The sequence below is a fragment of the Anas acuta genome, chromosome 1, assembly GCF_963932015.1.
Source record: "Anas acuta chromosome 1, bAnaAcu1.1, whole genome shotgun sequence".
Lineage (NCBI taxonomy): Eukaryota > Metazoa > Chordata > Aves > Anseriformes > Anatidae > Anas > Anas acuta.
Window position 1 is genome coordinate 166,764,973 of NC_088979.1, and position 13,495 is coordinate 166,778,467.

Genomic DNA, 13,495 nt, shown 5'->3' on the forward strand with positions numbered 1-13,495 from the left:
ACCAATATGGTTGTTTGTTTTCAGGCAACAGTACTACAGTTTTCTCACAGATTTTTTGCTGTTGAAATTGAAACACACAACTTTGTTTTTATTTTTTGGTGTATGGTCGTTTCTCATTTCATAGTATATAGTGAATACTGCCTGCTGCCTGCAGGCAACTGATGTATGCTGAAGGTAGCTCAAGCCTTAGGAAATTTATGAGTATTTATCACTTAATCTTGTCATGCTATTCAGTATGCCAACAATAAAACAACAAGGACAAGAACGTGGAAAGAACTGGTGTTCATCCCTGCAATACAGCAGATTTTCTTGCTTTCTGTACCACAGGCCATTTAACATCAATTAATCTGGCTATCAATATCAATACCTGTAATGTCATTTTTTGAACCTGGAACTAGACAGTAAGGAGGGAATATCATCCAAAAATATCTTTTTGTGCAAAAATTTGTGATGAATTTGTATTTGAACATGGAAAACACTTGTGTGTGTATACATATATATTGTGTGTGCACACACAATTATGTATATATTTATATAAAAATGATTTTAACATTAGCCTCTTCACATTCATAAAGGTAGAAAGATGATTAGTATGTTTTGCCTCTCTGCATGATTGTCCTTCTTGGGTGAAAACTTAAAAGGCAGATTTTAAGTCCTGTTACCAGTTTACAGGTTTTTGCAACTACACTAACCTAAAGAAAAGGGTTAATGAGGCTTCCAGAAACCATGCCACCTGTTTAGTTAAACATAATAAACACAAGAAGTTGTTATCTTACAGAAATTGCCTTTGTGTAGGCTTTTAACCTCTTAATTACACCCTTGAAAAGACTGCTGCTCTTCTGAAGGTTTCAAGAAATAACTCCTATTGTAAATCAGAAACCAATGCAAGAACCACCTTGTGAACAGAAAATTCCTAGACTGTATGAAAGAAGAAATTGAATCTCTGCACACCTTTATCTGACAGGCACAACCCAGTTTAAGCAAACAAAAGAATAATAGTCTTCTTTTGCTCAAAGAGGTCTCTTTCGCCAGTGATCGTCTTTCAGCTGATAGTGGCTTTTCTGTACAAACCCGTATCGTTCCATCTTGGGTCTGCTACACAGCTGTCTAAAGGTTTCTCCTGACCACTCCTATTCTCCCTCTGATTCAATTCTGTCACAAAACACCACTTCTTTACATAGAATACACAGTGTAACTATGTTTGGTTTACTTCTTCAGCTTCTTCACCTATGGAAAAGAGTATTTGCAAAAAAGAAAGGGTGAGACCGTCATTTTGTTTAGAAACTGTGCTGCAAATTCAACAGTCTCTTTCAGAGCAACAAAGGAACTCTTGTTTGCTTGGCTTATCGTGTTTTGGTCCAGAGTGTGTATAGAATGATGTGATCTCAGCAAGATTTTTTTTTGTTTGTTTAGCAGAAAGAAAATCTAATATAGTCACTAGACCAGCATTTTCTCATGACTTTTTAGAAGATCAAAGGAAAGAACTGTAACCTCAAAAGTATATGGCTCAGATATTTCAGTCTGTGTCTGGTCAATAAAGAAAAAAGGCACTGACCAAATAACAATTATAAGATAATTAATTCTTAAGGCTGTTTCACCTTGACAAACCTTAGTGAATACTTTGTATATTAAGGAGGTAAATATTGTTCAAGAGGGACATAAGCACCTGGGAGCTAAAACATAGTATGTGCCTGTGTAGTGGTAAGTTACACACAGACGACAAAATTTTGCTAGAAATCAATACATTTCATTAATTCTGTTTTTCAGATTTTGGCTGAATTGGGTGTATGCAAAAGATGTTAACTTGCTGGTAGAACTTCTTTACACACAAAAAAAGAAGACAGCATGTTTAGCACAGTATGGTTCCCAACCAAAGTATCTCAACTGTAACCAGGCTAGATAGCTTGGTATATGTGCTACCCTTGTCATTCTTAGACCAATGATGTGGTAAGCGCTGCACACTGTAGCAACATTTTTTGCAATAGTTACTTAACTTCTTTGATGACCTCTACAGGAAAATAATTTTATTTAAAAGTAATTCTGTGAAAATATATGATGATCAACTAAAGCACACAAAGTCAGATGACGTTTTTGTATGTCCAAAGAAGAACATGCCTGGCTATCTTAAATCATCCAGATATTTCATTCTGTACATTCAAAGTCAGTAGATACTATAGAAAATTTACCCATCTTTTTCTCCATCCTGCGTTGAGACAGCAAGAGTGGCTTTGTAGTTGGAAAATGTGAACTGCAATCGCAGTACAAGGCACTAATTTTAATCAATTGACCGAACAACAAAATAGCAGGAGGATTTCAGTAGAGGTAGATGTAAAGTCACGTCTCTGGGGAAAAGGCAATTCTCACTTGACATGACAAACTTCTGAGTAGCCATAAACATGCTAGGAATTGGCCTTGAAGTTGTAATAAGTGTGAAAATCATAGCTGAGTGTTCAGTAAGGGTTAAAAATTTAAATAAGACAAATGCTGGGGGGTTAGCCAGAAAGTGAATAAAAAGCATCCATAATTCCCCTCTGTAAGTCCAGTGTGTGTGGATACTTTCAATATTCTGTGGAGGTCTGGTTCCTCCCTGACTTGTCTCAAATCCATTATCAAAGAACTGGAAAGAAGTTCAGTACAGAGTGACAAAGATGACCAGATGCAGGGAATAGCTCCCACTAAGAAACAATTTAACATTAATGACTAATGAAGGTATGATAGAAGTCTATAAAATCTGGGGTACAACAACGGTTTATACCTTAGTCCTTCATCTATCAGCATCTATTACCATCAAGAGTGATTGTAAGTTCCAAGTACATTAGGGGAGGTAGTTCACCACACTATGCAGAGTTAGCTGATCAGCAAATATTCTGCCATAGAAAATAATGGGTGTTATACTGGCTCAGAAAGCAATTGTATAAACTCAGAAAGAAACTCACAAACTCACAAAGAAAATCCTTTAAGACCTATTGAGTTCAAAGAAGCTGTTCAGTGAGTCCCTCAGTCCCAAGCTTTGGCAGATGGGACAGTTTACCAAGGGAGTATTATTATATTCTTCTCCTGACCTTTTAGTTTTCCTTTGGCATCTGCTGTTGAAGGCTGGATACTCGGCTAGGTCAGCTTTTAGCATGATGCGGTACAACTGTCCTTATGTTATGGGGCAGAAGCACATCAAAATAATTTCATTCATACCATGAAGCAGCCAATCCTCACTTCTGGTCTAGGAAATCTGGCAGGAGTTCTGTTAAAACTGAAGCTTGTGGACTGAGTCAGCACGGCACAGTCAAGAACTATAAATATGGAGACCTGCCTGAAGCACAGAATATAATTAAGCATCCTCTAGTTCACTTTGTTTCATAAGTTAATAGTATTTTCCATATTGCTTAAAAAGAAAAAAATTACAGCAAACAAAAAACAAACCAACCAAGGGTTTCGTTTGGGATTCTTTCTTTTCACCTGTAAAGAATCTTAACTAGAAACCAGGGGAAAGACCAGTGCTCAAGGGACCATATTCTTGACACAGAAAGTATTGCAGGGCAAGGGGTGTCTTCTCAGATGGTGAACCAGTATATAACACTGCAAATAAGCCACCAGTGTCATGAAATTACTGGAATGAAATCAGTCACTTTTGATGTTTAATTGAGAGTACAATTCTCTTGAAAAGGAACACAAAGAGAGTTAAAAGGAAAAGTTGGTTCAGCATGTTATTGAGTGACATTAACAAGTAATTAATAGGTAATCTCATATACTATTGTTAATATAGGCTTAGAAGTTGATTTATCAAGTGTACTCACAGGGACTGCAGGCTGTGTAAGTTCTGGAGTGCTTCAGTAGGAACCTGGCGTAGTTGGTTATTCTGCAGCATCCTACATTTTGAGTAGCACAAAAAAAAAACAGAATCAACACAGTAAAGGTATTTTTTTTCTATTGCAAATTTTCTTCTGAGCTTACCTCCTTTGTACCGGTTTTACCTGAAGATTATAAGCAATTTACATAAATGCTCCATTCATCAAAATTCTGTTTCTCTTCAAACCAAACAAGTACCTGTAGCACAACAGCCATGCTAACAGCTACACATCAGCTTTAAGTGGGATCTAGAGCAGGGGAGGAAGTTAATAGATTAAATCTTACTTGCTTTTGATACGTTTTTATAGGTGTGAGCTCCTAATTGCCTCCAGTGATTCTGGAATTGTCATCCTCATTGGGGGTTGGACCTGATGATCTCTTGAGGTCCCTTCCAACCCCTACAATTCTGTGTTTCTGTGATCCCCATGTATTGATTTATTTTTTCTTCTGCAATACTTCAGTGTTTTATTTTGATAAAGCTCTGAAGGACTGAGTCTTGAAATTCTGATTCGGGAAGATGCTACTGTGGCCAACAGGATTTTTAAACGTATGAGGAGTTTATGATCTGTTTTGAATAAATTTTTCTCTGTAAGAATTGCTAAACCTTTCCCAATGAAATTATTTTTCTCAAAAGAAAGGTTGCTTGCAATCTTTTAGCGTGCAAAGACAGAAAAATCATTTTTCATTCCAGTAGAAACTTTTCTTCACTTTGAGCATGGTTCCATTCACACTGCCTAATAGCCTTGTTTGGACCAACTCCTACATATGTAAAAGGACTGTATTTGGGTGACGCTGACGTAGTACATGTCTTCAAAATGAGGCATATTGGGACATTGTATATGAAATCATTTTTTGGCAGGCTTAAAGCTCCTAGGGCCAACAAGAGCTACAGCTGGCCAACTTTAGAGTAGATGGAGTGGGAAGCCCTTCATACTTCTTTCCCACTTACATATCTTTGCAGTAGAGCTCTGTATATTTTTATAGTAGCATCTGGCTTAGCTTGACACTGCCTAGGAGGTTGGCATTCTTGCTAATAAAACAATTTCTATGAACTTTACTTTAGGCAAAGATCACCTCCAGTAGATATATAGTGAAATTTGGTCTGCTAATAATTTTTTAACAACCGTATATATTGTCTTATTACTCCAAGTAACATAGTGTCTAGTTATTTTAAATAATTTCTCTTAGAGTAATTAGATTGCAAAGAATAAGATACAAAATAAGAACTGGATTTTCAATTACACTGTGTTCTACAGTAATGACTTCCCCCACCCCAGCTCTCAAGAAAAGGAAAAGGCAATTTACCCCTACTTTTGTGTGATCATGAAAAGTCCAAAGGTATTTAGACCTGAACTCAGAACTTTTGAGACAATTAAAGAAACTATTAACTGAACCAATTTTTACCTTTGATATTGTACAGAGACATCTACTTGATGAGCAAGTTGTTTTTAGAATGCCATTAATGTTTTCCAACCTTTGTGTTTAGGATATTTTCTATATGAAAAAACAAAGATTTAATGATGTTCATATGTATCTTCACTTCAGCTGAATTGTTCAAAATGAGCTGATCAAAATATGTAATTTACTTGATCAAAACTTCACTGGTTAATTAGATCCCTGGAGCATTTAGGAAATCAGAAATATATCAAACAACACACAGTTTACTTACAGCACTTTAAGACTGAAAAGGCCAGCAAATGCTCCCTTAGGAATGTATGTCAAGCCATTTCCTGCAAGACGTCTGCAAAGTTTGAAAAAGGAAAAGAAAAAAAGAGTGAATACTTCTACTCTTCATGTGGAATTAATTTGGTTGTTAAAAAGTGCAACACAGCTATGTTTGAACGACTGATGCCAGAGGCAGTAGTTTAAGAGCCTTGTTTTGTCATTAATACACTTTTAAAAGCAAAAAATCAAGAGGAGCCCTTAACTGTACAGTTGATTTACTGACAGCTGGACTGCAGAGACAAAATGCAAGTTCATTATAAATCAAGCTTACATGTATGGTTTAAAATGCATATCTAACTCTTCATAGTGTTCTTTTTAACCATTAGAGACTCAATAACAAAAATACAGGTACACTGACAGCAATAGCATCATTGGACTTACAGGCATGCACTCTTGGAATTGTGCACGTACAGTATTTGTGCACATTTAATAAAGCTCTGCATTTAACAGATGTGCACATAGTATCTAAATATATTCATGCAGTAGTGATTACAGTTCATTTTACAATAACAACACATGAAACTTCTGTACTGGTGCAATCACAGTATTCCCTGTGAACAGACATGTAATAGTTTGTCTTAAAGTGTATTTGCTTAAATCTGTAGGGCTTTTTCCCCTATTTCTGTTGCATCCTCCTTCTCAGAATGCTTGCATATACTTTACAGACCTAGGTAAGTACAACAAACACCTCTGTAAAGAACATTACCCAGCCAAAAAAAAAAAAAAAAAGAAAAGCAATGTGTAAGATTTGTGCCTATGGAAGAGATTCTGTATTCTGTATTTGATGTGAAACAATGCCATTGGTATGTTCCCCATCAGTGGAACTCCAGAGCATCTTGCATTTACCCTCCTGACATTCCAGTCCATCAGGAATGTGCTAGGATACCCGTTCCACAGCTGGAAAACTGACTGGCTGAGGTCAGATTCCCATTCAAGCTCCCCCAAGTGTGTCAGTAGAGCCATATCGTCTGCTCTTAGGTGGCCACAGTTGTGGGTTGGTGTGATCTGACCTTTGTATTTGCACACCAATTTGAGCCAAGTGGAATTGAAATTTCGCATCAGCTAAGATATTGCACATCAAAATTGCAGACGGTTACTGCAGGCCAGCTGGTGTGATGGCTGAGCTGACATTTGATTTGGCATCTGGCCCTTTAGGAAAGACCACTGGACTAGATCCACAAGGATCCAGAGAGGATCCTTGTGGATCTGCCAGAGAGGAACCTGCAGCATTGAAATTGGCATCAGAGTTGTTAATCCTGTTCATTGAAAAAGCCAGATGCTTACAACCTCCATCCCAAAGATGCAGCACCAACTGATTCTTAAAATTCATCTTCCTTTGGAGCTTATTTGGCCCAAGATAACTTCAGGTTCCTGGGCACACCTTCTCTTTAGACATCCTTTTCATACAGAAAACAAAAATTTGGCCACAGAGAAAGAAATTGTGATTCCAGATGCTAACTCCAAAGACTTTTCAGGCATCTTCAATTTGTGATAAAGGACCTTCCCTGTACAGACACACACTTGTTGGGTGATAGGACCTGTGGCTCTTCCTTTGTGTGCTAGGTTAGGCACGCCAGGTCAGTTCCCTGAAAAGAAATGTCTTTTGCAGATCACAGACTAGCAGAGGCTAGGGACCTCTCTAATGCTGATCTCAGTTATGATACAGAGTTTTGGAAAGACTATAGGCTATTTAGCCCCCTCAAAACTGTTATTTTGCTGATAGGACTGGATATGAGTCTGGACATGAATCAGAAAGTGAGGAGCTTGTAAAACTACTTCAAAAAAAAAAGTAGGTACAAGTACTGAGGTTTCCACTTGCAGAAAAACGTGCCTGCTTTGTGTGTCATATGTAAAACTCGATAAAGAGCCAAGAACTAAACTCCTATCTCCAGAGATTCAAGCTGGTGCTTCGTCAGGCCACCATCTTTTCCTAAGAATGGCCATGTTGCAGTGAATTTTGTAGTTGTTGCAATGCAAACTGCCACACACACATGTGCATACTGACACTTGGAACTGGACTGCTCTTTATTAAAAGCTAAGAATATCAGACCCTTTAAGAGCTCCTGGAGAAGAACGCTGGTATGGGAAGCATGCTCCTCCCTGCTCCAAATGCAGGACTGTGGCAATGTGATTGGGACGATGCCCAACCTTAAAGTTTCATTTCAATGTGTAATACTTTTCCCAGCTTAAGAGCATCATCGTGTCTGTCTGTGGTAAGCCTTATAATATTTGGCTTTTTTTTTTTAAATTGACTGTTTTAATTTTTAAATTGGTTTTATGGTACCTGTGATGCATATCTAATATAATCAGAAGGAAATACCTATGCACAGAGACATGCATATACATGCATATGCCACATGTCTCACTGACATTCAGCATGGTTTCAATGAGACTGTTCTGCACTGGGTTGCATTTAAGCTAGTCTCTGATGGCCAGAATTTTTTCATTTAACTTTTCATTTAACTTTTTTTCCTGTTTCCTTCTGTGGTCAGGTTTTCTATCAAAAAAAGCCTGTCCTTGGGAGAAGATTTGCCAAAGTAAACTGTTGTCATTCTGATTGTAAGGTCCGTTTGCATTATCTGGCCACCCACAATGTACCACCCGAAGAGCACGATTTCTGCACGGCCCCATTTCCAACACCTTTCAGAGGAATATCTGAAGCTGACAGACAGGTATAAGTGAAGGATGCTGAACCATGTTCCCAAGATGTTTTGAACGATTGTTTCCTGCATTGTTAAACTGAGATGTACTTTTTCCTTCGTTTGTGTGTGTGTGTTTGTGTGTGTGTGCGTGCCTTTTTTTTCAGATTCCTAACCCCTTGTTTTGTATTCTGCTTCTTTTCCTTTTGGATCACAACTTCTCGACTACTAAACGTCTTGTACAGACACTTCAGACAGGAGAAACCACATGGTTTTGTATGCAGAGCTGCTGTATTTACTCCCGTTTTTCAAACCTAGTGTCATTCTTGTAGTTCTGCTTTGATTTGATTTGATTTTCAGTTTGAAAAGAGCTCTCACTGATTTTGTAGACAGTGATTACTATAATTTATATGATATTTCTCTGCTTATGCAGCAGAGGATCATCTTCATCATGTATAGCCCATCACATTTCAGTAGACGACTAAATCAAATGTATTGCAAATGATCAAATACACATATGTTTGTGCCGTTCTCTTACCAGGCAAACTGACAGTGTCAGGAAAGGTAGACTTCTGGCAATATTTATTTTCTACATAATGATGTTGTCTGACCTGCAGTTACCAAAGTAAATTCTTTCTCACAACACCCTTTACATGACTTTCCATGGAATCAAAGTCAGGCAAACCACCTATCCACTCCCAGGATGCTCCATGAGACCACTTCTGAACACTGGCACAACAGCAGTATCTTCCTTTCCCAGTTCTTTGGAATTCCCCAGCATTGTGTGATTTGGAAAAAATAAGCAATAATGATTCATTGGTCTCATTATCTAATTCTTTCAATATTCTTGGATGAAAGTTAGCACACCAGATCTTTAAGACATACTGCAAAGCTCATTCAGTCTGGCTTATTTGTTCCCAATGTTTTTAATGCCTTCCTTGTGGCTTTTTTTTTCTTGCTATTACTATGTTTATTTTCTCAGTCTTGGCATAGGGGAAAATGAATCCCCTTGTTGACACTACAGGTATCTATCAAGCATCTGTCAGAGTTTACTCTTCTCCATTTCAGGGATTTTATTTTCCATTACCCTAAACTATTTGAGGGAAGCTGCCCAGTACTTTTACTGAACTTTGGATGGACTTTGGGTACTGATTTCAGTCTGGATGGATATTGCTTTCCCTGAACAGATGAGGATGGACATCCTATCTGTCTCTACGGTTCAGTATTTAGTTATGATTTCAGAAAGCAGGAACGAGCTAGCTTGTTCGATGCACTTACATAACCAAATGGCTGGCTTCCATTATTTGAAGAACTTTGAATTTCAATTAAAAAAAAATAATCATTGTTATTTCCAGCATTTCTGAGATTTATTACTTTGGAAGTATCACATTAAATAAATTCAGACTCAAAGGCATCATATCTCTTTAATGAAAAGGTAATCAATAGTACACAGTATTACTGACTTTGGATCACATTTTTAAAGCTGCAATACTTTAGAACTAGATTTTACTTATGCTGCTTCATTTCTCTTGCAAATTAATGGAGGCTGGAAAACTTAAGGGGATGTGTCACCATATGCTTCCCTTGCTACCTGCTTCTTGACACTCTTGAAGACAAGATACCGGGCTACTTTTGGCTTAAGCACAGGGTAAGTGTTTATGCTACTGCATATTTCTTTCTGAAAGATGTGAAATAAATGAGCTGACAGAAAAGCATGTTGCCTCTATCCTTTCAAATGGCAGCAACTTACAAAATGTGTTTCAATGCTGTTCAGCCCAGCTGGCAATCTCCGCTCAATGTTGGAACGGTTGCAGTGCTACAGGTCAGGTTCGTATCCTGTTCTCAGATCTAAGAAAAGGCGGATCTGGTGTCTCCTCTGAGTATTCCTCATCTGTTTATCCCTTTTACTTTGTATTCTGACTTCTCCTGAAGTACCACAGTTCTTAGAAATGGTGGTCCCCACATCAGGAGAACATTCCTAAAGACAACACAACTAATGAGGCACCCACAGAAAGTTCTGAAAATGATCTGAACCTTTTTGTTTTCCATCTATTGGTGCCCACGTCTGAAAAGAACAGCTTTGTTCCTCAGAAAGAAGCAAATAAACAGTTGTGACTGAACGCAGTCAAGTATTTCCATTTCAAGTACAAGATTTTTTTTCACCAACTCAAAACTGCTTTGTGTGTGCATGTTTTCTGCATCAAAACAAGTGCTGCCTGGTGCCAAGCCTCTTCTCATTACCTGCTGGGATGTAACGTGAACTTCAAACACTAAGAAGTCTTCTCTCTACAGCTAATGAACTGTGTCACTTAACAAAAAAGCACCTTTTCCCCACCTACTAGAAACTGCTGCAAACCTAACCTAGCTACTCCTCACTGTCTGCAGCAAATAGTGACAGTAGGATATGGATAGGTGGCTGCTTTTCTTCTTTTTTTAAGATCTAGTCCAAAAAATGCTGAACAAACACCTGTAAAGTGTATTTCAAAATCTGGTAATATCAAAATCATAGGAAAGATATGAAAGGAAGATAATCATCTCCTTTTGAAACAGCATTCATTTATATTAATTAACACCCATGCTGTGTTCTAACAAGACTAGCACAAAGGAATTTTCTTCAACAAGTGACTGATCAAATCCTGCAAGGTGTAGAAATGTAGGAGAAGAGATGTTACTCTGTGTCTTGATATGGCTCAAGATATAGCAGGCATAAGCATTACAGAAAGAGTTAAGTTGCACTGTTAAGACGTGAGAATCCAGTGAATTCTCTTTTAATTCTCCTTCTGAACAGACACAGTTAAGTAGGACCCCATTACAATCAAACTTAAAATAAATATATTGGACTCATTATTATGCTGGTAATCTACAGGAGCAATACCAGATTATGTTACTAAACTAGTGCCAGTGCATGTCCTTTAATAAAGATTGGATTACATATCACAGACTAAAGACCCTTAATCACTACTGCTGCATTGTATTTAATCACTCTTCATGCTGTTTGCTCATATGTGTTTCAATATTCTATACATAATATAACTACAAGTGCAACTCATAATCATCTTTCACTGTGCCAAGATATTGAAGGATATCAACAAAAATAATTCCCCGCTATCTGGCATTTATCTCCCTTTGACTCTGCATTTTACTTCTGACCATTATTTCGTTGATTTTATTTGAAGAATGAGAACAAAGACTGCATGTACTAAGACGATGACATTATGAATTTGGTCATATAAAAATACATATACGTAAATGTAAATTTAAAGATGGGTAGGTTACCATCAATAATATTACAACTCAGTTTTACATTTACCTGTTTACTCTGAAAACATGTTCCATTCCTTATTTGCTACACTATATTCTACAGCTAACAGAAAATTGAAAGGAATTATAGAGACAAACCTAGAGAAGAAAAAAAAATAGGTGAAAAAAATCTTTGTTCTTATGAATAGAAATTGGAAGTATAGAAAGCCTGAGACAGTGAAAAATTCCTACAGCTGGGTCAATTCTGCTGCTCTGTGGTACTAATGTTGCTGAATTTGGTGCTAAAGTGTTAATATCAAACATACAGAATTTCCTTAACATTTATGAAATTGTGAATTGTCTCTTTTATACCTTGGGTACAGATAAGAAATCCTTTTGTAATTCAAAACTTCTTTCTTTAAAACCTGATCCCTCCTCTCCAACTGCCATAATTGTTCTGAGTAACCGATAAAGGTAAGTGTTGAAATCGTAGTCCCATTGATGTCTGTGAAAAAATTTGTGTTGACATAAGTAGAAACAGGACTCATTCCTGCATCATGCCTCAGTATCGTATCTGCCAGTGATTCACCTCTTCTCCTACAAGTCGCAGTAGCACTAATACCAGTATTAGAACTACAGTCTACATTTCCAATGAAGGAAGCTTCACTTTCTGGAAACACAATCTGGAAGCATAACACGAAAATGCATATTTCAATTTTTATTTCCTTAAAAAGCTTATTTTTGATATATAAAAAACATAGCCGTTGTTCAAGGAAGGATTACTCCTCTTGAATCTTTTGTTTTGATTTTTTTTCCTTTCAAACTTAACCAAAGACTTGCATGTGCACAATACATACACTATACATACATATAGCTTAACTATAAAAATATATACGGAATATATCACATATATTTCTATGATTATAGCTTTCGTCAGTTTACATACACATCATTAAATAGATAACGCTAAATGTTCTTGCTTATCACATTCAAATAGCTCCGATAATATGGACACATATCCAGAAGTCAACTAAAAAATTGAGATTAGAGTTCAATTTTATATTTATTAATGATTATTCTTGAGCAATAGAAATGTATGAATTGATGGGTGATTAATTACTGCGTTAATTATTAATTAATTAATGTATGATATCAGTGTATATCTTCCAAAATGTTTTTGAAGAATTAGTTTGTTAGATGAGGAATTTAAATGTTACTCTATGTTTTAATTATCTTTTTATATTTCAATCTGTCATGTTAATTAAAACTGTAATCATTACAGTAATATAAAAAGAAATGTGGGTCAAATGATATATTAAAAATCTGATGCTCAGAGAGATCAAAGAAAAAATATATAAAGATACTCTCCTTTCTTTAAAAAAGGGGAGGGGAGTGTGCAAGTCGTAATTGTGCTGTACATTATGCTTATTGCTACTTACAGTTTAGTAGGAAATTCAAATATAACACAGTTTGCTCTTGCTTTAGGGCCTAATTGCCTTTTAAAATGCATGTGCCAAATTCTCAGAGGGTGTAAACTGGAACAACTCCAACTGACCTCAAGCAGTTGGAATGAAATCAGTGTGTATTTGATCTTGAACTGGCTTTGATAAAAGAGATCTCAGATTTTTGTCAGTTAAGGATGTGGTCTAAAACATACTATTTTTTTCTCCACTTATAAAAGGGAGAGCCTCTTTCTGCACCTGGCATGATCCAACAGTGTGTTCCAGCAACTGCTAAGGATAGCTGATCTCTCCTTTCATGAAGGTGTCCAAGGCTGAGAACAAACCGCTTTGCTCTCAGTGAAGCAGCAGCCAGCTCCCTTCCACAGGGCTCTAACAGTGAGTGGCCTTTTGCTACACAGGCGGCTGGGTACCTGCCCTCTGACTTACAGCATGGTGAGTTGTTAGGAGATACTTCAACATCAGCCAGGAAATCCCATGTTGATTCCCAGGAGCGGATTCCAAAGATACCAGCAATAAAAGAGTGAACTTTACCACCACGTTTGAAGAATGCTGTCACCAAATCACTAGTCCCAGAATAATCTTCAA

General features: G+C 37.1%; 1 protein-coding gene across 2 annotated transcripts in view; it reads right to left on the bottom strand.

Moving 5' to 3' along the window:
- The window catches only part of LGR5 (leucine rich repeat containing G protein-coupled receptor 5), a 90,788-nt gene that overhangs the window by 34,874 nt on the left and 42,419 nt on the right, over positions 1 to 13,495 (bottom strand). For both annotated transcript variants that reach the window (XM_068669198.1, XM_068669197.1), the window contains exons 3-4: positions 5,513 to 5,584; positions 3,792 to 3,863 (exon numbers count right to left, since the gene is read on the bottom strand). In XM_068669198.1, coding sequence (XP_068525299.1) covers positions 3,792 to 3,863; positions 5,513 to 5,584 — 144 coding nt within the window. The remainder of the gene's footprint in view (positions 1 to 3,791; positions 3,864 to 5,512; positions 5,585 to 13,495) is intronic.